The 16403-nt window shown below is 48.1% G+C and overlaps 1 protein-coding gene across 4 annotated transcripts; it reads left to right on the top strand.

Moving 5' to 3' along the window:
- Positions 1 to 201: 201 nt before the first annotated feature.
- Positions 202 to 16384, top strand: SLC25A44 (solute carrier family 25 member 44). Of its 4 annotated transcripts, XM_087441840.1 has the most exons (5): positions 202 to 376; positions 3022 to 3135; positions 5103 to 5740; positions 11583 to 11710; positions 13731 to 16384. In XM_087441840.1, exons 3-5 carry the CDS (start codon positions 5116 to 5118, stop codon positions 13920 to 13922), a joined length of 945 nt encoding a protein of 314 aa, XP_087297966.1. In that variant the 5' UTR covers positions 202 to 376; positions 3022 to 3135; positions 5103 to 5115; the 3' UTR covers positions 13923 to 16384. The 4 variants fall into 4 exon arrangements, with proteins under 4 accessions (XP_087297966.1, XP_004436258.1, XP_087297974.1 ...); XM_004436201.3 differs by lacking the exon at positions 3022 to 3135 and having other exon boundaries at positions 209 to 376; XM_087441848.1 differs by lacking the exons at positions 202 to 376; positions 3022 to 3135 and adding an exon at positions 421 to 552 and having other exon boundaries at positions 11634 to 11710.
- The last annotated feature ends 19 nt before the right edge of the window (positions 16385 to 16403 follow it).

The following is a 16403-nucleotide window of genomic DNA, read 5'->3' as shown; positions in this document are numbered from 1 at the left end:
ATTTCCGCGAATTAGAAAGGACACGCCCGCGCGCCGTAGAATTGAGGGCATGGCGAAGCTAATAAAGGCGTGGCTTCTGCCCAAATTCAAGATGGCCGACAAGGACCTTCTATCCCTGCACCAGGGGTGGTGGGGAGAGGCTTAAAGAACGCCATTGGTGGAGTTGCCCACGGATCATCCCCGCCCCATGTAGGGGGCGGGAGTGACAGCGTCCCAATTTCCGGTTCCGGCAGCACCGGGGTCCCCGGCGAGATGGAGGAAGATGCGACCCGAGGCCAGAAGTCGCGGGGAACAGAGGTTAGAGTGGGAGCTGCGGCTTAGAGGTCCGGGCTTGGACTTCGCCTCAGACGCGGCGGAACCGCCCTGATCTGAGAAGGTAAGAAACCACCGGCTTGGGGTGCCTGAGGACTAAGGTCTCCGAGGACCTGGAGCTGTCAAGGAGGCAGTGAGTGTCTGCAGTGCCCGGCTGCAGTTCCATGGGAGCCCGCCACGCAGTTTTGGGGATGAAGGACGACTCCCTCAAGGCACCTCTTCCTGTCGGTGGAGCATGAGGTTCGCAAACAGCGAAAGAAGCATGACGAGAGGCATGGCAAGGGGCATGTCCGAGGACCCAGAGGCGGCTGTGCAGGGGCCAAGACAGAAGCTGCATAAAGGGGGTGTCCTGTGGAGTAGATGGAGAGGATTGTCATGGGGGTGTCTGTGATGAGGGATCACGTGGGTACCTATGGAAGACCAAAAGAAGGCTGGGTGGGAATCTCATCATGTCTGAGGGAGGAGATTATCTCGAAGGAGGGGTCGGAGGCATAGCCAGGGACCTCCCCTAAGGAAATGCATATTCATTAGGACAGGTAGGCAAGCATGTAAATATATTCCCATTCATGTGGTAGATTGCTCCCAGGATGCAGAGCCTTGATGCACATGCAGTAGGGAGAACAGAGGAACAGAAGGAGGAAGAAAAGATCTTGTGTCCAGCTGAGAGGTGGGGACCACACCCCATGGTGTCTTGTCAGGAGTTGCAGAAGGTGATCTGATTTGGTGAGAGTGGTTGACTGAAAAGATCTGAATGAGTCTAGCCGTCATCATTGGGCCCAGTTCTGGTGACAAGTCAGGATGGAGTCAGAGGGCTCCTAATCTAGTCTTAGTGGTCCTGGACTCCTGGAGTCATTGTTGTTGTTATGATACTGACAATCCTTAATATTTAAAGCAATGCTTTCCAAACTCCGATGCACGTATTAATTGCTCAGAGATCTTGTTAAAATGATGGCTCTTATTCAGCAGATCTAGGGTGCATTCTGAAATCCTGTATTTCTAACAAGCTCCCAAGTGATGCCCAAGCTGCTGGTCTGTGCACCAGTCTGAGTAGCAAAGATTTAGAGCAGCACTGTCCAACAGAGCTTTCTGCAATGGTAGTAATGCTTTGCTGTTAACAAAATGTTTTCACACATCTTAGCTCATATGAGTTGCACCACACTGTTATATAGCCATGGCAGGCTTTATTAGCCCCATCTCACAGATGAGGAAACTGAATTTCAGTGAAGTGACTTGGTTCCAATCCTACTAAGTAAGTAATGGAAGTGGAATTCAAATTTGATTCTCCTGACTACTAGTATTCTTTCTACGGTATGACTTTGCCTTCCAGGTGACACTGCCTTGTCCTGAACCAGAATCTTATCCCAGAACCTAGTGAATAGTCTGGTGTGATTTTTCTGGTACAGAGAGAGTGGAAGTGAAGGGGAGATGTACCCATCCCTCAAGTTTGTCCCTTTTCACTGATAGGCTCAGTAGTGGGGGCTTTGCCTCTGACCTCTCATTTGATGACTTCAGGACATCCTGGGTCATCTGTTGGGTCCCCAGGGGAAGCACTTCAACCTTTGTACCTGAGCAGTGTTAAAAGATGGGGGAAAATTCAGAATTGGAGCCATGCACACAAATAAGGGTCTGGGAAAGAGCCATAAAGAAGTTGGGCTGATTGAGTTAGGAGAAGGGAAGGCTGAAGGAAGTCTGCAAACAGGTGGTAACTGCAAGGAGGATTTTCCAGAGAGTAAAACAAGGGGAACTGGTTTTGATATTTCAGCAGGAAGTCTGGAGGTTATATAACAAAGACGAGGTTGAGATCCCACCTTTAGGAGCAGCCCAACCTTTTAAAGGGGTAGAGGGAATGGGTGCAATGCCCCCTCTCCCTTCAACTGTGGAGGCTTGTCCCCCTGAGGCATGACCCTTCGTGGCTTCTCCTGTCACCATGGCAATGGTAGGAGTTACCTGCTTCGGCCTTGCAGAGGCTGCCCTTCCTTCTGGGAATTTAAAATAGACTGGCACATGTGAGAGATGGAGGAAAGTGGGGAAATGGGGCACTGGGTCCTGCCTTAGGATTTCTCATCAGGAGATATTGGTATTTTGTCATTCAGCTTGACAAGTTGAGATGGTGCCCACAAAACCAGGTCCTGGAACAGAATCCTTGGTTGCTCTGCCCCTCTGCCCTGCTTGGCATGCAGTTTGCATGAGCTCGGCAGGAGGCCCTCCTGCTTGAGCCCTGCTATATTTATTTGTCCTGTGACAACAGCATGCCCGCCCAGCCACACAACTCGGTCACTCCACAAGCACACTGGAAAAGCAGAGGCAGCTCTTGGTTTTTCTGAAACAGAGACCTGAGAAAGGTCTCTGGGCATCTTCAGGGCCAGGAGCTTATGCTTAACCCTTGGGTGACTGGCAGTCATGAGGGAATTCTGCCTCCCACAGATGGGAATGAATTGGCTTCAGACTGAACAGAGAGATTTGTGTTGGAACTCCTCAACTCCCATGAGGTAGAAGGCATGGTGGAGTAGAGGAGAAATCCTGGCTCATATCCTGCCTCCACCAGTGACCAGCTGCATGACCTTGGGCCTGTCCTTTTAACCTGTCTGACCCTCCATTTCCTCATTTAGCAGAAGTGTCTAACTGTACACAGGTTAAGTTGTGAGGATTACATGAGGTAATAGCTATTCTGTAAAACCTAGTGTCTCTCTATCTCTCCTCATCTCTCAGTTGTAATGGACAAATGACCTTGGGACCCTGGATGACAAACATCCTGGGGCAGGGGAGACAGTGACCACCTTCTCTTGAAGAGCCTCCAAGGAGAAGATTGCCCTGCTGGACTTGGTGGGTGTCCTAGGCTGAGGCTGGGGAGGAAGGGTTACTTTTGCCCACAGCAAGTGGCAATATTAATGTTCAGGGGTTCTCCTCCTAGAACCCCACCTCTAGCTCATTTCCCACAGCCTAGCTTCTCCATTCTGGCCAACCCAGTTGTTTCAAGCCATTGTTCTCTCTCTTTCACTCTCTACATGTATTCCTCCTTCATTCATGCTGCTTTGTCCTCCTCCAGGAAGCCTGTCTTGGTCACATGTACCTCACCCATGCCTCACCTTGAAGCTGAGGTTTTCCCTCACCTCGCATGTACTCCCAGTTTGCACTGCTGGTGGCCCATACTTTAATGAAAGTGATACAGTCCAGCTCAGGGAATTCCGGAAAGCTAACTTTGCTTCCCCGCTGACTTCCCTGGTAAACCAAGAAGCTACTTATGCTAGTTGGGACCTTTGGGTGGGGACAGTGGTTGAAGATGAACTCTGATTAGATACTCGACGTGAGGTTTGCCAAGGCACTGGCACTGGGACTGCTTGTATAGAACATTTCAGCTCTCTAGAGTTGTCCCGTTGATGTGGCCACATCCCTTCCCAGCCCTTAGGGATTTCTCTCACAGGCTGGGGAGCCCCTGACTTCTCGTTTCCTGGAATTTAACTTCCCACTTTCCCCTACTGGCTGAAAATGTCCAGTACCCTACACAGGAGCACTTAGATTGTCACTAAGAATATGTCCAATAAGAATATGTCCAACATATGATGTCCTCCTGTTTGACAGTTCTTAAGTTGGAAGCTCCTGATTTTATACAGTTATTCCATTAGTAAGATTATTAGTTTTGTTTGAAATTTTAGGTGATGGATACACTTAACATGAGGGCCACGTGTACATTAATTTCCCTGGTTTCTTTATTTCTGTATCTTACATCCCTTCCCCAGGGAGATACAATCCCCAGAGGGATACCGTGTCTCCTTGAACAGACAGTGAGTTTCTCGAAGGCAGAGTCTCTATCTTTTCTGTCACTTGAATTTCCCTTCATTATATAGGACTGCGGTTATGATTTATATGCTTAGGGATGAAAAGGGCCAAACATATTCTCTCCTCTGAAGTTCTGAAGACTCTTCAGGGAAACTACTTACCTCTCAGGTGGATCTTTTCTTTCTCTAGAGTGAGTTATCTAATAACCAAAGAGGACTCTGACCTTTGGCTTATTCCTAACTTTCTAACTCCTTTCATAAGAGGGCGGGGAGGGAGGGGGGGCCCTGTGGTGTGAAAGCCCCACTTAGCTTCTTCCCCACACTTGCTTCTAATGCAGACTGGAGAAAATATAACTGTAGTGAGCATGGGTCAGGGGAGCTCAGAGGGCCCAGCACAGGAAACCAGAAATAAAATAAGGTGAGTCAGCTGGTAAATGGTGATAAAAGAGGTTCCCTGCTGAGGATGAAAGGCCAAAGGTGGTGACTCCTCAGTGGGCCCAGGAGCATCAGAAATGGAGCACTTCTCTTCAGCCTTTAGGAACCTCGTAAATGTCACTTAGTGACATCCCATTAGCCCACTTAAAGGCCTTGTGTCCTGTCAGGTGATCGGTTTGTCCATAGCATCCTGAGCTCTGCCTGGGTGAGCCAGAGAAGGAAAAGGAGAATGGGCTATGACACCAGAGCCCAGGCAGAAGCAGAGAGACCAGGATTGAGACCCGATAGGCTGGGGGTAGGGAACTGAGGTGGGAGTGGAGCCAGGGGAGTTGCTGAGGTGGGGAACAATTTCTGGAATTGGGAAGGACTGATAAAGGAGAGAGAGGGGGCAGTATCCTTATCTGTGAAGGAGACTCAGGTGGTGGTTGGCAGAGCCAGACTGGGTAAAGTCTAAGCTTTGGGGAGGTGAGTACCCCAGGAGATGAAGGCTGAGAATGGGGTTTCAGAGCCTAGCCAGAAGGGGAAGTGAGAAGTTCTGACCTCCTCCCTCACATCCCTCCACTCTGCTCAAATCCTCAGGTCTTCAGGCACAATGGAGGACAAGCGCAACATCCAGATCATCGAGTGGGAACACCTGGACAAGAAGAAGTTCTACGTGTTTGGTGTGGCAATGACAATGATGATCCGTGTCAGCGTCTACCCATTCACCCTCATCCGCACCCGGTTGCAGGTTCAGAAAGGCAAGAGCCTCTACCATGGGACCTTTGACGCCTTCATCAAGATCCTGCGAGCAGATGGGGTGACTGGCCTCTACCGGGGCTTCCTGGTCAACACCTTCACCCTCATCTCTGGCCAGTGCTATGTCACCACGTACGAGCTCACCCGGAAATTTGTAGCAGACTACAGCCAGAGCAACACAGTCAAATCTCTGGTGGCCGGTGGCTCAGCCTCTCTCGTGGCCCAGAGCATCACGGTGCCCATTGATGTGGTCTCCCAGCACCTGATGATGCAGCGCAAGGGTGAGAAAATGGGCCGCTTCCAAGTGCGAGGGAACTCAGGGGGACAAGGGGTAGTTGCCTTTGGCCAAACCAAGGACATCATCAGGCAGATCCTGCGGGCTGATGGGCTTCGAGGCTTCTACCGAGGCTACGTGGCTTCACTGCTTACCTACATCCCAAACAGTGCTGTCTGGTGGCCCTTCTATCACTTCTATGCAGGTAAGCAGGGGCCAGGACAGTGGGAGGGGAGGAGGGGTTTACTAATGGGGCTGAGATACTATTGCTCTGTGCATGTTGGAGTGGGAGACTTAATGGGAGAATGGGCAATTTATTCAGAAAATATTTGAATCCAAGAGGTTCCAAGATGATGAGACATGGTTCTTGTCTTCAGGGAGCTTATACAGTCATGCGTCGCTTAACAATGGGAATACGTTTTGAAAAATGCGTCGTCAGGCAATTTCATCATTGTGTGAACATCATAGAGTATACTTCCACAAACCTGGGTGGTGTAGCCTACTACACACCTAGGCTATGTGATACTAATCTTATGGGACCACCATCCCATTATATGCGGTCCATCATTGACTGAAACGTCGTTATGCGGCACATGACTGTATTATAATGGGAGGAATCAGACACGTCAAGTAGATGACGTAGAACATAGAGTATGTTCTGGGTGCATTGGGATCAACTAGGGTTAGTGGATTACTGGCAGAGAATTGGACGGTGGGGAAGGACAAAATTCCTGGGATGTTTGAGATTTGAAGATGAAATTGATGGATAACAGTGAGCTTTTGAGTTGGATGCCAAGATGTGATAGAACCTTTTTGTGTGTGTGTGTGTGTGAGGAAGATTGGCCCTGAGCTAACATCTGCCAATCCTCCTCTTTTTGCTGAGGAAGACTGGCCCTGGGCTAACATCCGTGCCCATCTTTCTCCACTTTATATGGGACGCCACCACAGCATGGCTTGCCAAGTGGCGCGTCAGTGCGTGCCCAGGATCCGAACCTGTGAACCCTGGGCCACTGCAGCGGAGCGTGCGCACTTAACCGCTTGTGCCACTGGGCCCGCCCCCACCTTTTTTTTTTTTTGTGAGGAAGATCGTCCCTGAGCTAACATCTGCCAATCCTCCTGTTTTTTGCTGAGGAAGACTGGCCGTGGGCTAACATCCATGCCCATCTTCCTCCACTTTATGTTGTTTTGTGTGTGTGTGAGGAAGATCGGCCCTGAGCTAACATCTGTCAATCCTCCTTCTTTTGCTGAGGAAGACTGGCCCTGGGCTAACATCCATGCCCATCTTCCTCCACTTTATAGGGGATGCTGCCACAGCATGGCTTGCCAAGTGGCGCATCGGTGCGTGCCTGGAATCCAAACCAGCGAACCCCGGGCTGCTACAGTGGAGCGCGCGCACTTAACCGCTTGCGTCACCGGGCCAGCCCAATGGAACCTTGAACCTCTCCACTCCTATAATGTATTTTTGTTCATAAGACATTTTATTTCTTTTTAAGTATTTCCCAGAAATGGGACTACTGGGTCAAAAGATAACATTTTGAGGGCCTCAATAAACATATTGCCAGATTTCCTCCTGAAAGGGCAGAGCGCATTGCCAAGAGCAGGACCTGAGTGTGCCTGCTACCCTGTGACATCCACAGCTTTGGGTAACCACCCAACTCCAGTTAGGGCAGTCTGTGCCTGGAACCTCCCTGATCCCTGCTGCTGGCTTCTAACTCTTGGCAGTGGGCATTCTGTCCCCTCCCATCTGGAACTTTTCTAACTAAATTTTGTAATGACTTCCTGACCTGTAATCATTTTGTCTCTATGACCCTGTACTTTTCCGGTTCTCCTATTTTTCTGATTGTACCTTCCTTTTTTTTTTTGGCTAGCCCTGTTTCTTTCTTCTTCTGTTTAACACGGTCTTTCATCTAGAGTATTTGGTAAAATTCACATACCTGGATTCCAGCCTGACGCTTTCTATCAGATTCTTTGGGAATGGATCCTGGCAATCTTCATGTTAAAAAGACTCCTAGGAAATGTGAGCATTTTCTCTGGAGTCTGTCTTTGCCCTTCTCTCCTCATTTAATTTCATTTACAATTGAGTTGTACTTTTCTAATATGTCCAAAAATCTGTATTTCCATTCCTAGACTAACCTGTCCACAGCTCTGGGCAGACATTCTGACTGTTGGACCTCTCAACTCGAATGCATTCATTTACATCTGAAATTTTATTCAATTAACTATTTTTCATCCCAGGCTGGCTTTCCCTTCTGACTTACTTTCATCTCTCAGTGGCCATGTTATTGTCCAAAGCACTGAGACTAAAGCCTTGGGGATTGTGCTTGGCCACTCCCTCTTCTTTGTCCCCACATCATTTGTCCTGGTGACCCCAGAATGTCTTCCCCAACTTTCTGTCCATTCCTACTGCCTTTCCTGGAAACCATGCCCCTGTTACCACCCTCCTGGACTGCTACATTGGCCTTCTAGCTGTTTTCTTTTTTTTTACCCCCTTTTTCTTCCCAAAGCCCCAGTAGATAGTTGTATGTCATAGCTGCACATCCTTCTAGTTGCTGTATGTGGGACGCAGCCTCAGCATGGCCGGACGAGCGGTGCGTCGGTGCATGCCCGGGATCCGAACCCGGGCCACCAATAGCGGAGCGCGTGCACTTAACCGCTAAGCCACGGGGCCGGCCCCATCTAGCTGTTTTTCTAGGTCTCTTCCTTCCAATCCATCACCCACCTCCCTAACAGATTAACTTTTTAAACCCTGGTTGTGATGTTCAGTGGCTCCCACTGCTTGCTGAGTAAAATCCAAACTTCAGCCTGACTTCCACCTCCCTTTGCAGTGAAACCTCCCTGTGTATAGTCTGTGCTGCAGCGAGGCCCGCTAATGCTCAGTTCCTCAGCCATGCACCCTCTCTCCCCCTCTGCTTTGTTCATATCATCCCTCTGCCTAGATGCCTTCCAGGTCCACTTACCCTGTGAAATCATGACTTACTTTAAGTGCTTCTTATTGCCTCCCCTCCCATCCTCTCCATGTAGCCCTAAACCCAGAAGTGATCTTTCCCTCCTTTCAACCCCCATGACATTGCTTGAATCTTTCTTAAGGCAGTTATAACATTTGCCTTGATATTATTTCTGTGTGCCTTATCTCTTCTACTATGTGGAAAGGTTCTTTTCTTAATGCATTTTTTTTCCTACCTTTATTGAGATATAATTGACTGGAAAGGTTCTTGGAAGGGGGAGGAAACTAAACTAACATTTATTGAATATCCCGTATGTGCCAGGCTCTGTGACACTCTGTGTCTCAGGGTCTGGCGAATTGTTAAGTGCTCAGTAAATATTTGTTGAATGGGTAGATTTGTTCTTGTCACTCCCTTTTGCTTAAAATCTACCAATGCTGCCTGATGGGCATTTAGAATAAAATCCAATGCTTCCCATGGTCAATACAGGTCTATATGGTCTGGCCCCTGCCTGCTTTTCCAGCCCCATCTCATACTACTTTCCCCTTACTCACTCTGGTCCATCCCCAATGCCCTTCTCTCAGTTCCTGAAACACACCAAGTCTGTTCTTACCTCAGGGCCTTTGCAGATAATGTTCTTTCTGCCTGGAAAACCTTTCCCCTGTTCTTTGTGTGGCTGGCTCCTTCTCATGCCTCAGGCCTCGGCTTACATGCCACCTTAGCAAAGAGGACTTCTTTACCCCATTGAAAAGAGGGCTCTTTCTGTTTTCTTTTTCAGCACCTGTTTCCTTCATAACACTTGTCATAATTTACAATTATTTTATCCCCAACTCCCAGCTCCTTAATTAGACTGTAAGTTCCATGAAGGCATTTCTCTGTCCATTTCTCTGTTTTATGTCTAGTGCTTATCACGGTGCCTGGCATCTAGTAACCATTAAGTAAATATTCATTTATGTTTCTTGTCCAAAGTCATTTAGCCAGAACGGACTTAAACCAAGTCATCCTGAGTTTATCTTCTGCCGTACAGATAATGGGTGCCCAGTAGACATTTGTTGAATGAATGATGGAGAAGGAAAGACATGGGGCTCTTCCCCCAACCTCTTGCCTTTGTTTTTTCATCCTCTCCCTAAGCCCCAGGAAAATGGCATGTGTGCATGATTAGAATTGGAATCTGGGGCCGGCCCCGTGGCTTGGTGGTTAAGGGCGCGCGCTCCGATGCTGGTGGCCCGGGTTCGGATCCCGGGCGCGCACCAAGGCACCACTTCTCCGTCCATCCTGAGGCCGGGTCCCACATACAGCAACTTGAAGGATGTGCAGCTATGACATACAACTATCTACTGGGGCTTTGGGGGGAAAAAATAAATAAATAAAATCTTTAAAAAAAAAAAAAAAAAAAGAATTGGAATCTGGATCCTGCTGCAGCTTGCAGCCCTGGGGGCCAGTGCAGACAGGCCCAAGGAGGCTGGCAGTGCCAGTCCAGTTGCTACCTTCCAATGGTTGCAAAATGCTTGTTTCTTAGGAGAAACAGGACACTCGTGAGGCAGAGCTGCCAGTTCACATTGTTTCCGTTTGCATGCTGACCCTGGGGAAGAAAGGGATTAGAAATCGGAGGAGAGGTGGTTCTGGTAGGGCTTAAGGAATTCTGCCATGCCGGTGGGGCTTAGAAACTCTCACTTCTGCCCTGCCAACCCCCTACCTTCCTACTTGTTCCCTAATCTTTAGTTGCCTGGCCACAAATTACCAAAACTAGGAGCATGAGAAAAAAATTCTTAAAGGTATTATGGCAACTGAAGTGTAGAGAGAAAACTGAGAGGGGATCTTTGAGATGATGAATCTGTTTTACATCCAGTCTCACTCAGAATAAAAGCCAAACTCCTTGCAATGGCTTCAAGGCCCTAAATGACTTACTCTTGGACCTCATCTACTGTTCTTTCCCTCAGTCATTCTGCTTCAGGCATACTGGCCTTGCTGCCCCTTGGAAGACTTCAGGCATGCTCCTGCCTCAGGACCTTTGTATAGGATGTTACCTCTGCTTGGAAAGTTCTTTCCACAGATCCCTATGGCTTGCACTCTCCTTTGGGTCTTTGCTCAAACTTCACCTTCATGGAGAGGGCTTCCATGACTACCTTATTTAAAATGGCAACCTTTTCACCCCTTACCCTTGGCATTCCCTGTCTCCCTTTCCTGCTTTATTTTTATCTATAGGTAGCACACATCACCTTCTGACATAGCTATATATTTTGTTTTCAATTTGTTTACTGTCTCTTTTCCCCCACTAGAATGTAAATTTGATAGGGGCAGGGATTTGAGGCTGCTTTATTCACTGTTATATCCTTAGAACCCAGGGTGACTGGCTCATGCTAGTCACTCAATAAATCTTTGTTGAATAAATGAATGAATTCTTGTCTTTCATCTCCAGGGAGAGTAAAGCAAAAATTCAATTGCATGTGAACTTCCCAGCGATACTGGGAATGGGTGGATCTGGGTACTGTTCCATCTTCTTACGAGCATTTTGAAAAGTGATTTTTTTCGTTCTTGATATAGGCTGGAGAAAAGTTCTCACTATAGGATATGACTTTCTCTTTTAATTGTAATTGTGTTTTTTTTTAAAAAACATTCATATGGTTCAAAATTCAGAAGGTGGGAAAGGGTATGCAGTGAAAAGTCTCCTCACCCACTGTAGTCACCCAGGCCCTTCCTTAGAGACAATCAGTGTTACCAGTTATTCAGTGCATATATAAGAAAATATGTAGTGTGTGTTTTTCTAGCCTATGAATTGGGAGGAGTAGAGCACTAGCATAAGGTTTTTATATCAGGTAGGATTTCTGTCCATCAGATGAAAGGAGTCAGCAAGCAAAAAAGATAATCCCCTTCTCTAGAGGAATCTTGTCCTGTTCAAAATGGGTGATGACTTCTGGAAGGAGCCTGAGATTTATAATTTTTTGTTAGTTCAGATGGAAGCAAAAAAAAGAAAAGATGGGAGTTACACGGTGAAGTGGCTAAGGATGGAGGGTTTGTCATCGTTGGGCCAACTGGTGGAAGCAGCATGAGGGCGGATGGGGTGGTACCTCACGTCTTGAGGCATTGTCTTTCCCTTGATTCCAGAGCAGCTCTCATACCTCTGTCCTAAGGAGTGCCCTCACATTGTCTTTCAAGCCATTTCGGGGCCCCTGGCTGCAGCCACTGCTTCCATCCTCACCAATCCCATGGATGTCATCCGAACCCGAGTACAGGTAAGACCAGCCTCCTCCCCACTCTCCTCCCAGAGAAGCCATTAGAAGCGTGATCTTCAGGTCCTCCAGCGTTCCCCTGATCTCTAGTGTCATGGCCCTCTAGTCCAGCCAGCCTTCTCCTGGTCATCCAGACCCTTCCTTGTGGTTACGACTTACCATCTACAGAAACCAGCTGAGCACTTTAAAGTACCTAGAATGTTTCTCTCATCCTATCTGCTACTTTGTGTGCCTCTACTCCTTTACTTGCCCATGCATCTAGGAATTCTTACTGGTTTCTTCTAGCCTTTCATTCTATTAGCATAGCCTATCAACCACCTTCTCCTTACCTTGCAGGTTTGTGGTAATTAGAAATACTGATTTCAGTTAATTTTCTAAGTCTGTCTGGTTTCTGCACTAGGCTCTGATCTCTTTACAGACAGTGAGAGTGACTGTTCTTGAATAGGTTTCACAGATTGTACTGTGTGGACTCAGCAAAAACACTGACAAAGCCCTGGGTGGCACTGTCTAGGAATTATAGTCCTTGTCTTCAGTCAGCTCAAAGACAATTTCACAGCACCAAGTCCAAGGAAACAGTGTCTGAATGATGATGTATTATATACAAATGGTGGGTTTGCGCTGAATGATGATGTATTATATACAAATGGTAGGTTTTGGCTGTATAAAGCTTTAGGTGGAGAGAATGGGGGATTTTAATGTCTGATTTGGGTAGCTTAAGAGGAAAGCTGTCCAAGAGGGTGGAGTCATTGGGTTATGGCGAGGAGAGGCGGGAAGGAAAATAACTTTAACAGGTTGGGGGTGAAGTCAGCTTCCCTGATAGCAGGATGTTGGGATGGAGGTGGCTGGTAAATCTAGGTATATTTGTCGCTAGGAAAGAGTGCCCCCCCCCCCACCACACACATTTGAAAATGAATAAATTGGCATCTGATTGGTTTGCAAATAATGAAGTGCATAGGTTCCATCCTCATTCTCTCCTGAACTTTGTCCTGGGTGTTCCACAAGGAGATCCAAGGGAAAGGACAAGTCTCTCCCTTGAGTTGCTCCCAGGCTGGAGGAGACAAAGTGCATATGAGGGCCAGAGGCATAGCTGAAATAGCCCTTGACATGGCTGTGGATAAGCGGGAGGGTTAGGGGAGCAGAGGTGGTCAGATGAGTGTACTGGAGAGGAAGGGAGTGTGGAGCAGGGTGCTCAGGGAGGAATGGTAGGATGTTCTTAGCCATAGAAGGGATTATCTTGTGAAGGCCATACAGTGTAGGGGGAGGTAGAACAAGGAGTGCCTTTGTCTTGCATTGGCTGAGGGTCTGAGTGGGGCAGTCTCTAAAGGTGTAGCTTGGTGGCAGGGTATGAGGGGGTTGAGGTGGGGGTAGGCCTGTTGAAAAAGAAGAGAGAAGAGATTCCTGCCTTAGCCAGGCTTCCAGTGTGACAGGGAAGACAGGTCATGGGGTGCTTGGAAGATGACAGGGTCAGAGTGGAGGACTCTAGCCCTGGGGGCTCAGAGGGATTGAGATGATCAGAATCAAAATCACAGACTGGCAAAGCTGCAGAGGACCTTAGAGGTGATTTAATCCAGCCTGCCTGAGACCAGAGAGAAGCACCCAGTCCAAAGACTCATAGCAATGTAGTTTATCTAATGATATTCATAACAGCTAACATTCATTGAACACCTACTGTCTGCCAGGCACTGTTCTCAGCATTTACAAGTATTCTTTTGTTTACCGCTCAGAAAAACCATGTGGGGTAGGTGGTATTATTATTGTTTTATATTTGAGGAAACTGAGGTGCAAAGAGTTAAGTAAATTATCTGAAGTTATGCTGTTAGTAAACTGGGGAGCAGAACTGAAACCCAGCCAGTCTGGCACCAGAGCCTATACTAACTCACTGTGTTGTACTGTCTCTCAGAAGCAGAATCCAGCCCTCTGACTCCCAAGTCTAGATCTTCCCACTTTAGCCTAAGGCAGAGGGAGATGAAGCAGAGGTGCTTTGACTGCAGACCGTGGCCCTCCACTGTGTTGACTTTTCCAGGTTGAGGGCAAGAACTCCATCATCCTGACCTTCAGACAGCTGATGGCAGAAGAAGGGCCTTGGGGCCTCATGAAGGGCCTCTCGGCCAGAATCATCTCATCCACACCCTCCACCATTGTCATTGTGGTGGGCTACGAGAGCCTCAAGAAACTCAGCCTCCGACCTGAGCTGGTGGATTCGAGACACTGGTAACCAGTGGCGGGAAGAGAAGCCTGCTGTTTCCCACACTACTCTGGGTCAGGGGCATAGTGGGAAGGATAGTACCTTCTCCAAGTGCCCCCACCACATACCTAGCCCTGCCCTGGGCCAGGTGGCCTGTCTGGGGACAGGGACAGAGACTTTGAACTGCTCTTGCTGAAAAGGCTCCACGCCTGGATCCCTTGCCCCCATTATTTTTAATTTTCTTGCCAAACTGGGCTCCCTCACTCAGTCCCTGTACTCAGTCCTGCCCTAAGGAAACCTACTCTCCCTACCAATCCTACTCCACCCCTCCCCTGCTAACCCTTCTTCTGGCTTCCCCTTCATCTGTGTCCCTGAGATCCTGAGAAGAGCTGTACGGAGAGCTTGCTTACTACCACTGCTTCTTCCTCTTGGGCTTTCAGCCCAGATTCCTAGCAGCTGCCATCACCCGTTTCCTGGTTCATCTCTTAGGCTTGCTTATTTTTATTTTGGGACTGAGCTGCCCACCAGACTACCCTGCTTTTCCCTGCCACTGGGGGCAAGGTGCCAGGCATTTTTGCACAGGGAGTAGGAGTAGCAAAAACCTCTGGTTCTCCAGAGCACTCGTCCTCTCTTTGGAGAGTTATTAGGTTGGGGAGAAATGTTGATACTTTATTTTGTGTGTGTATTTTTTTTAACATCTGTGAACCAGGCTACTGTCTTAGTCCTGCTAAAGCACCAATCCTGCAGTCAGAGCCCACCCCTTCCTCACATAGATGGAAAAATGTAATGTAGTTTTCCCCTCAATCCCAGTTCCCTATCCCTTCCATGTCCCTTCAGGCCCAGCAGGCCCAGGACATATAAGCTGTTGGCTTTCCCTGGCCCAGATGACTCCAGTGGTGGGCACAGTTCTAAGTAGATCAGGCTGACTGGGGCACATTGGACTTGGAGCACGACCGTGAAAAGTCAGGTTGAGCGAGTAGTTGATTTGGAAGTGACAAGTGGGTATGTGTGCTCCAGCGCATCTCCCCAGACCAGCAGAGCCAAGCCTAGGAGAGGGCAGTGGAGGTTCTCAGCCCCAGCCAGTCATGACATACACATATATACCACAATCACTTGGACTTACGGAAACAGATGTTGTTTCACAATGGGAATCTCTGAGGTGTGGAACTGTTTGTGTTTCTCTTCTCCCTGATGTGAAGAGTCATCCTGGTCATGGTACCTTCTGGAGGGATGCTTGGAAGAGAGTAAAGAGCAGGTCAGAAAGTCACCCAATACCAGGACCACTGCATTTACCAGCCTGATACTGCCAAGATTATCTATTGAAGCTCTCAGGAGCTAGATGATGAGCCCTCCTTCCCTGCCTCATCCCCCATCCCCTCCACCAAGCCTGTGTTGCAGGTGGAGAGAGGTGCAGCAAACGGAATGAGGAGGCATATCAAACCCTGCACTTCTACTTGAGACATTTGGCCCAGAGGATCCTTCAGACCTTCCTATTGGTCCCACTCCCTGGGAAAGGCCATGGTGCCAATTTGAAAGGTGCTAGCTACCTGAAGCCTTGATATTTCTTATGGCTGCCCCACATTCTATCACCTTGGCCAGATCAGAATCTGAAAACCACATTTCACTACCACCACTGCCCATCTTGGTCTCTTATCTTGGAGGGTTATTTTCCCTTTCACCTATTTTTCTTTTTGTTTGTCCTTTCTTGCACTTTGTCAGGAGTCCTCCAATTTCTGTCCATAAATGGCCATCAAAAGGGTTGGGCCCACAGATCATTCTGAATCTTCCTGTCCCTCAGTCACCCCTTTACTCTAAGAACCACCAACATAATGGAAGCCAGGGGCCCCACCTCTCTCTTTAAGCTCATCCTGGTGAGACCTTTGGCCATTGGTTTTCTCAGCTCCACACCGTCCTCTCCCTAGAGACTTGTTTTCAATCCTTCCCCTCTATGGCAAAGTGGTAAAATATCATGGACAGGAGGTAGTCTCCTACCTCTCATGTCTTAGGATGTTTCTCCCTCCCAGGCTCCTTTCATTCTGTTTTATTTTCTTGTACAGTATTTTACAAGCCTTTCACCCATTCTCTCTCTCTCCTCTCTGTCACACACACGCACACACAGTTTTAAAGGATGATGTGCGTCTAATGAAAGGGACCCCTGGACCCTACTTTCCCATCACATAGTTTAGAGACTGGGATTGGGTGTGATTAAAATATACCTTGGTGGGGAAGGGACAGTGGGCTTCCGTTTTCCCAGGACCATGGACCGGATCAGCTGGAAATTTTGATGTATTGGTCCGTAGGCAAAACTGGAAGAAACTTTCCGGAGATTGGGCAAGACAGGAAACCTGATGGGAGTATTGAGGGACAGGGGGATGAAAATGCACATACAGTTAACATTTGATAAAGTGGACTCATGAATATTAACAGCGAACATTCACTGTTGGCCTGTACGAAGTCTTTCGAGTGTAATTAAAAGTTTGTATTGAGCCGGTGAGCTTTGGCTTGCGCTTA

Source organism: Ceratotherium simum, chromosome 2, assembly GCF_057802395.1.
Source record: "Ceratotherium simum simum isolate JZ-2026a chromosome 2, ASM5780239v1, whole genome shotgun sequence".
Lineage (NCBI taxonomy): Eukaryota > Metazoa > Chordata > Mammalia > Perissodactyla > Rhinocerotidae > Ceratotherium > Ceratotherium simum.
Note: the sequence above shows the minus strand (reverse complement) of the source record. Positions and strands in the feature narration are given on the sequence as shown.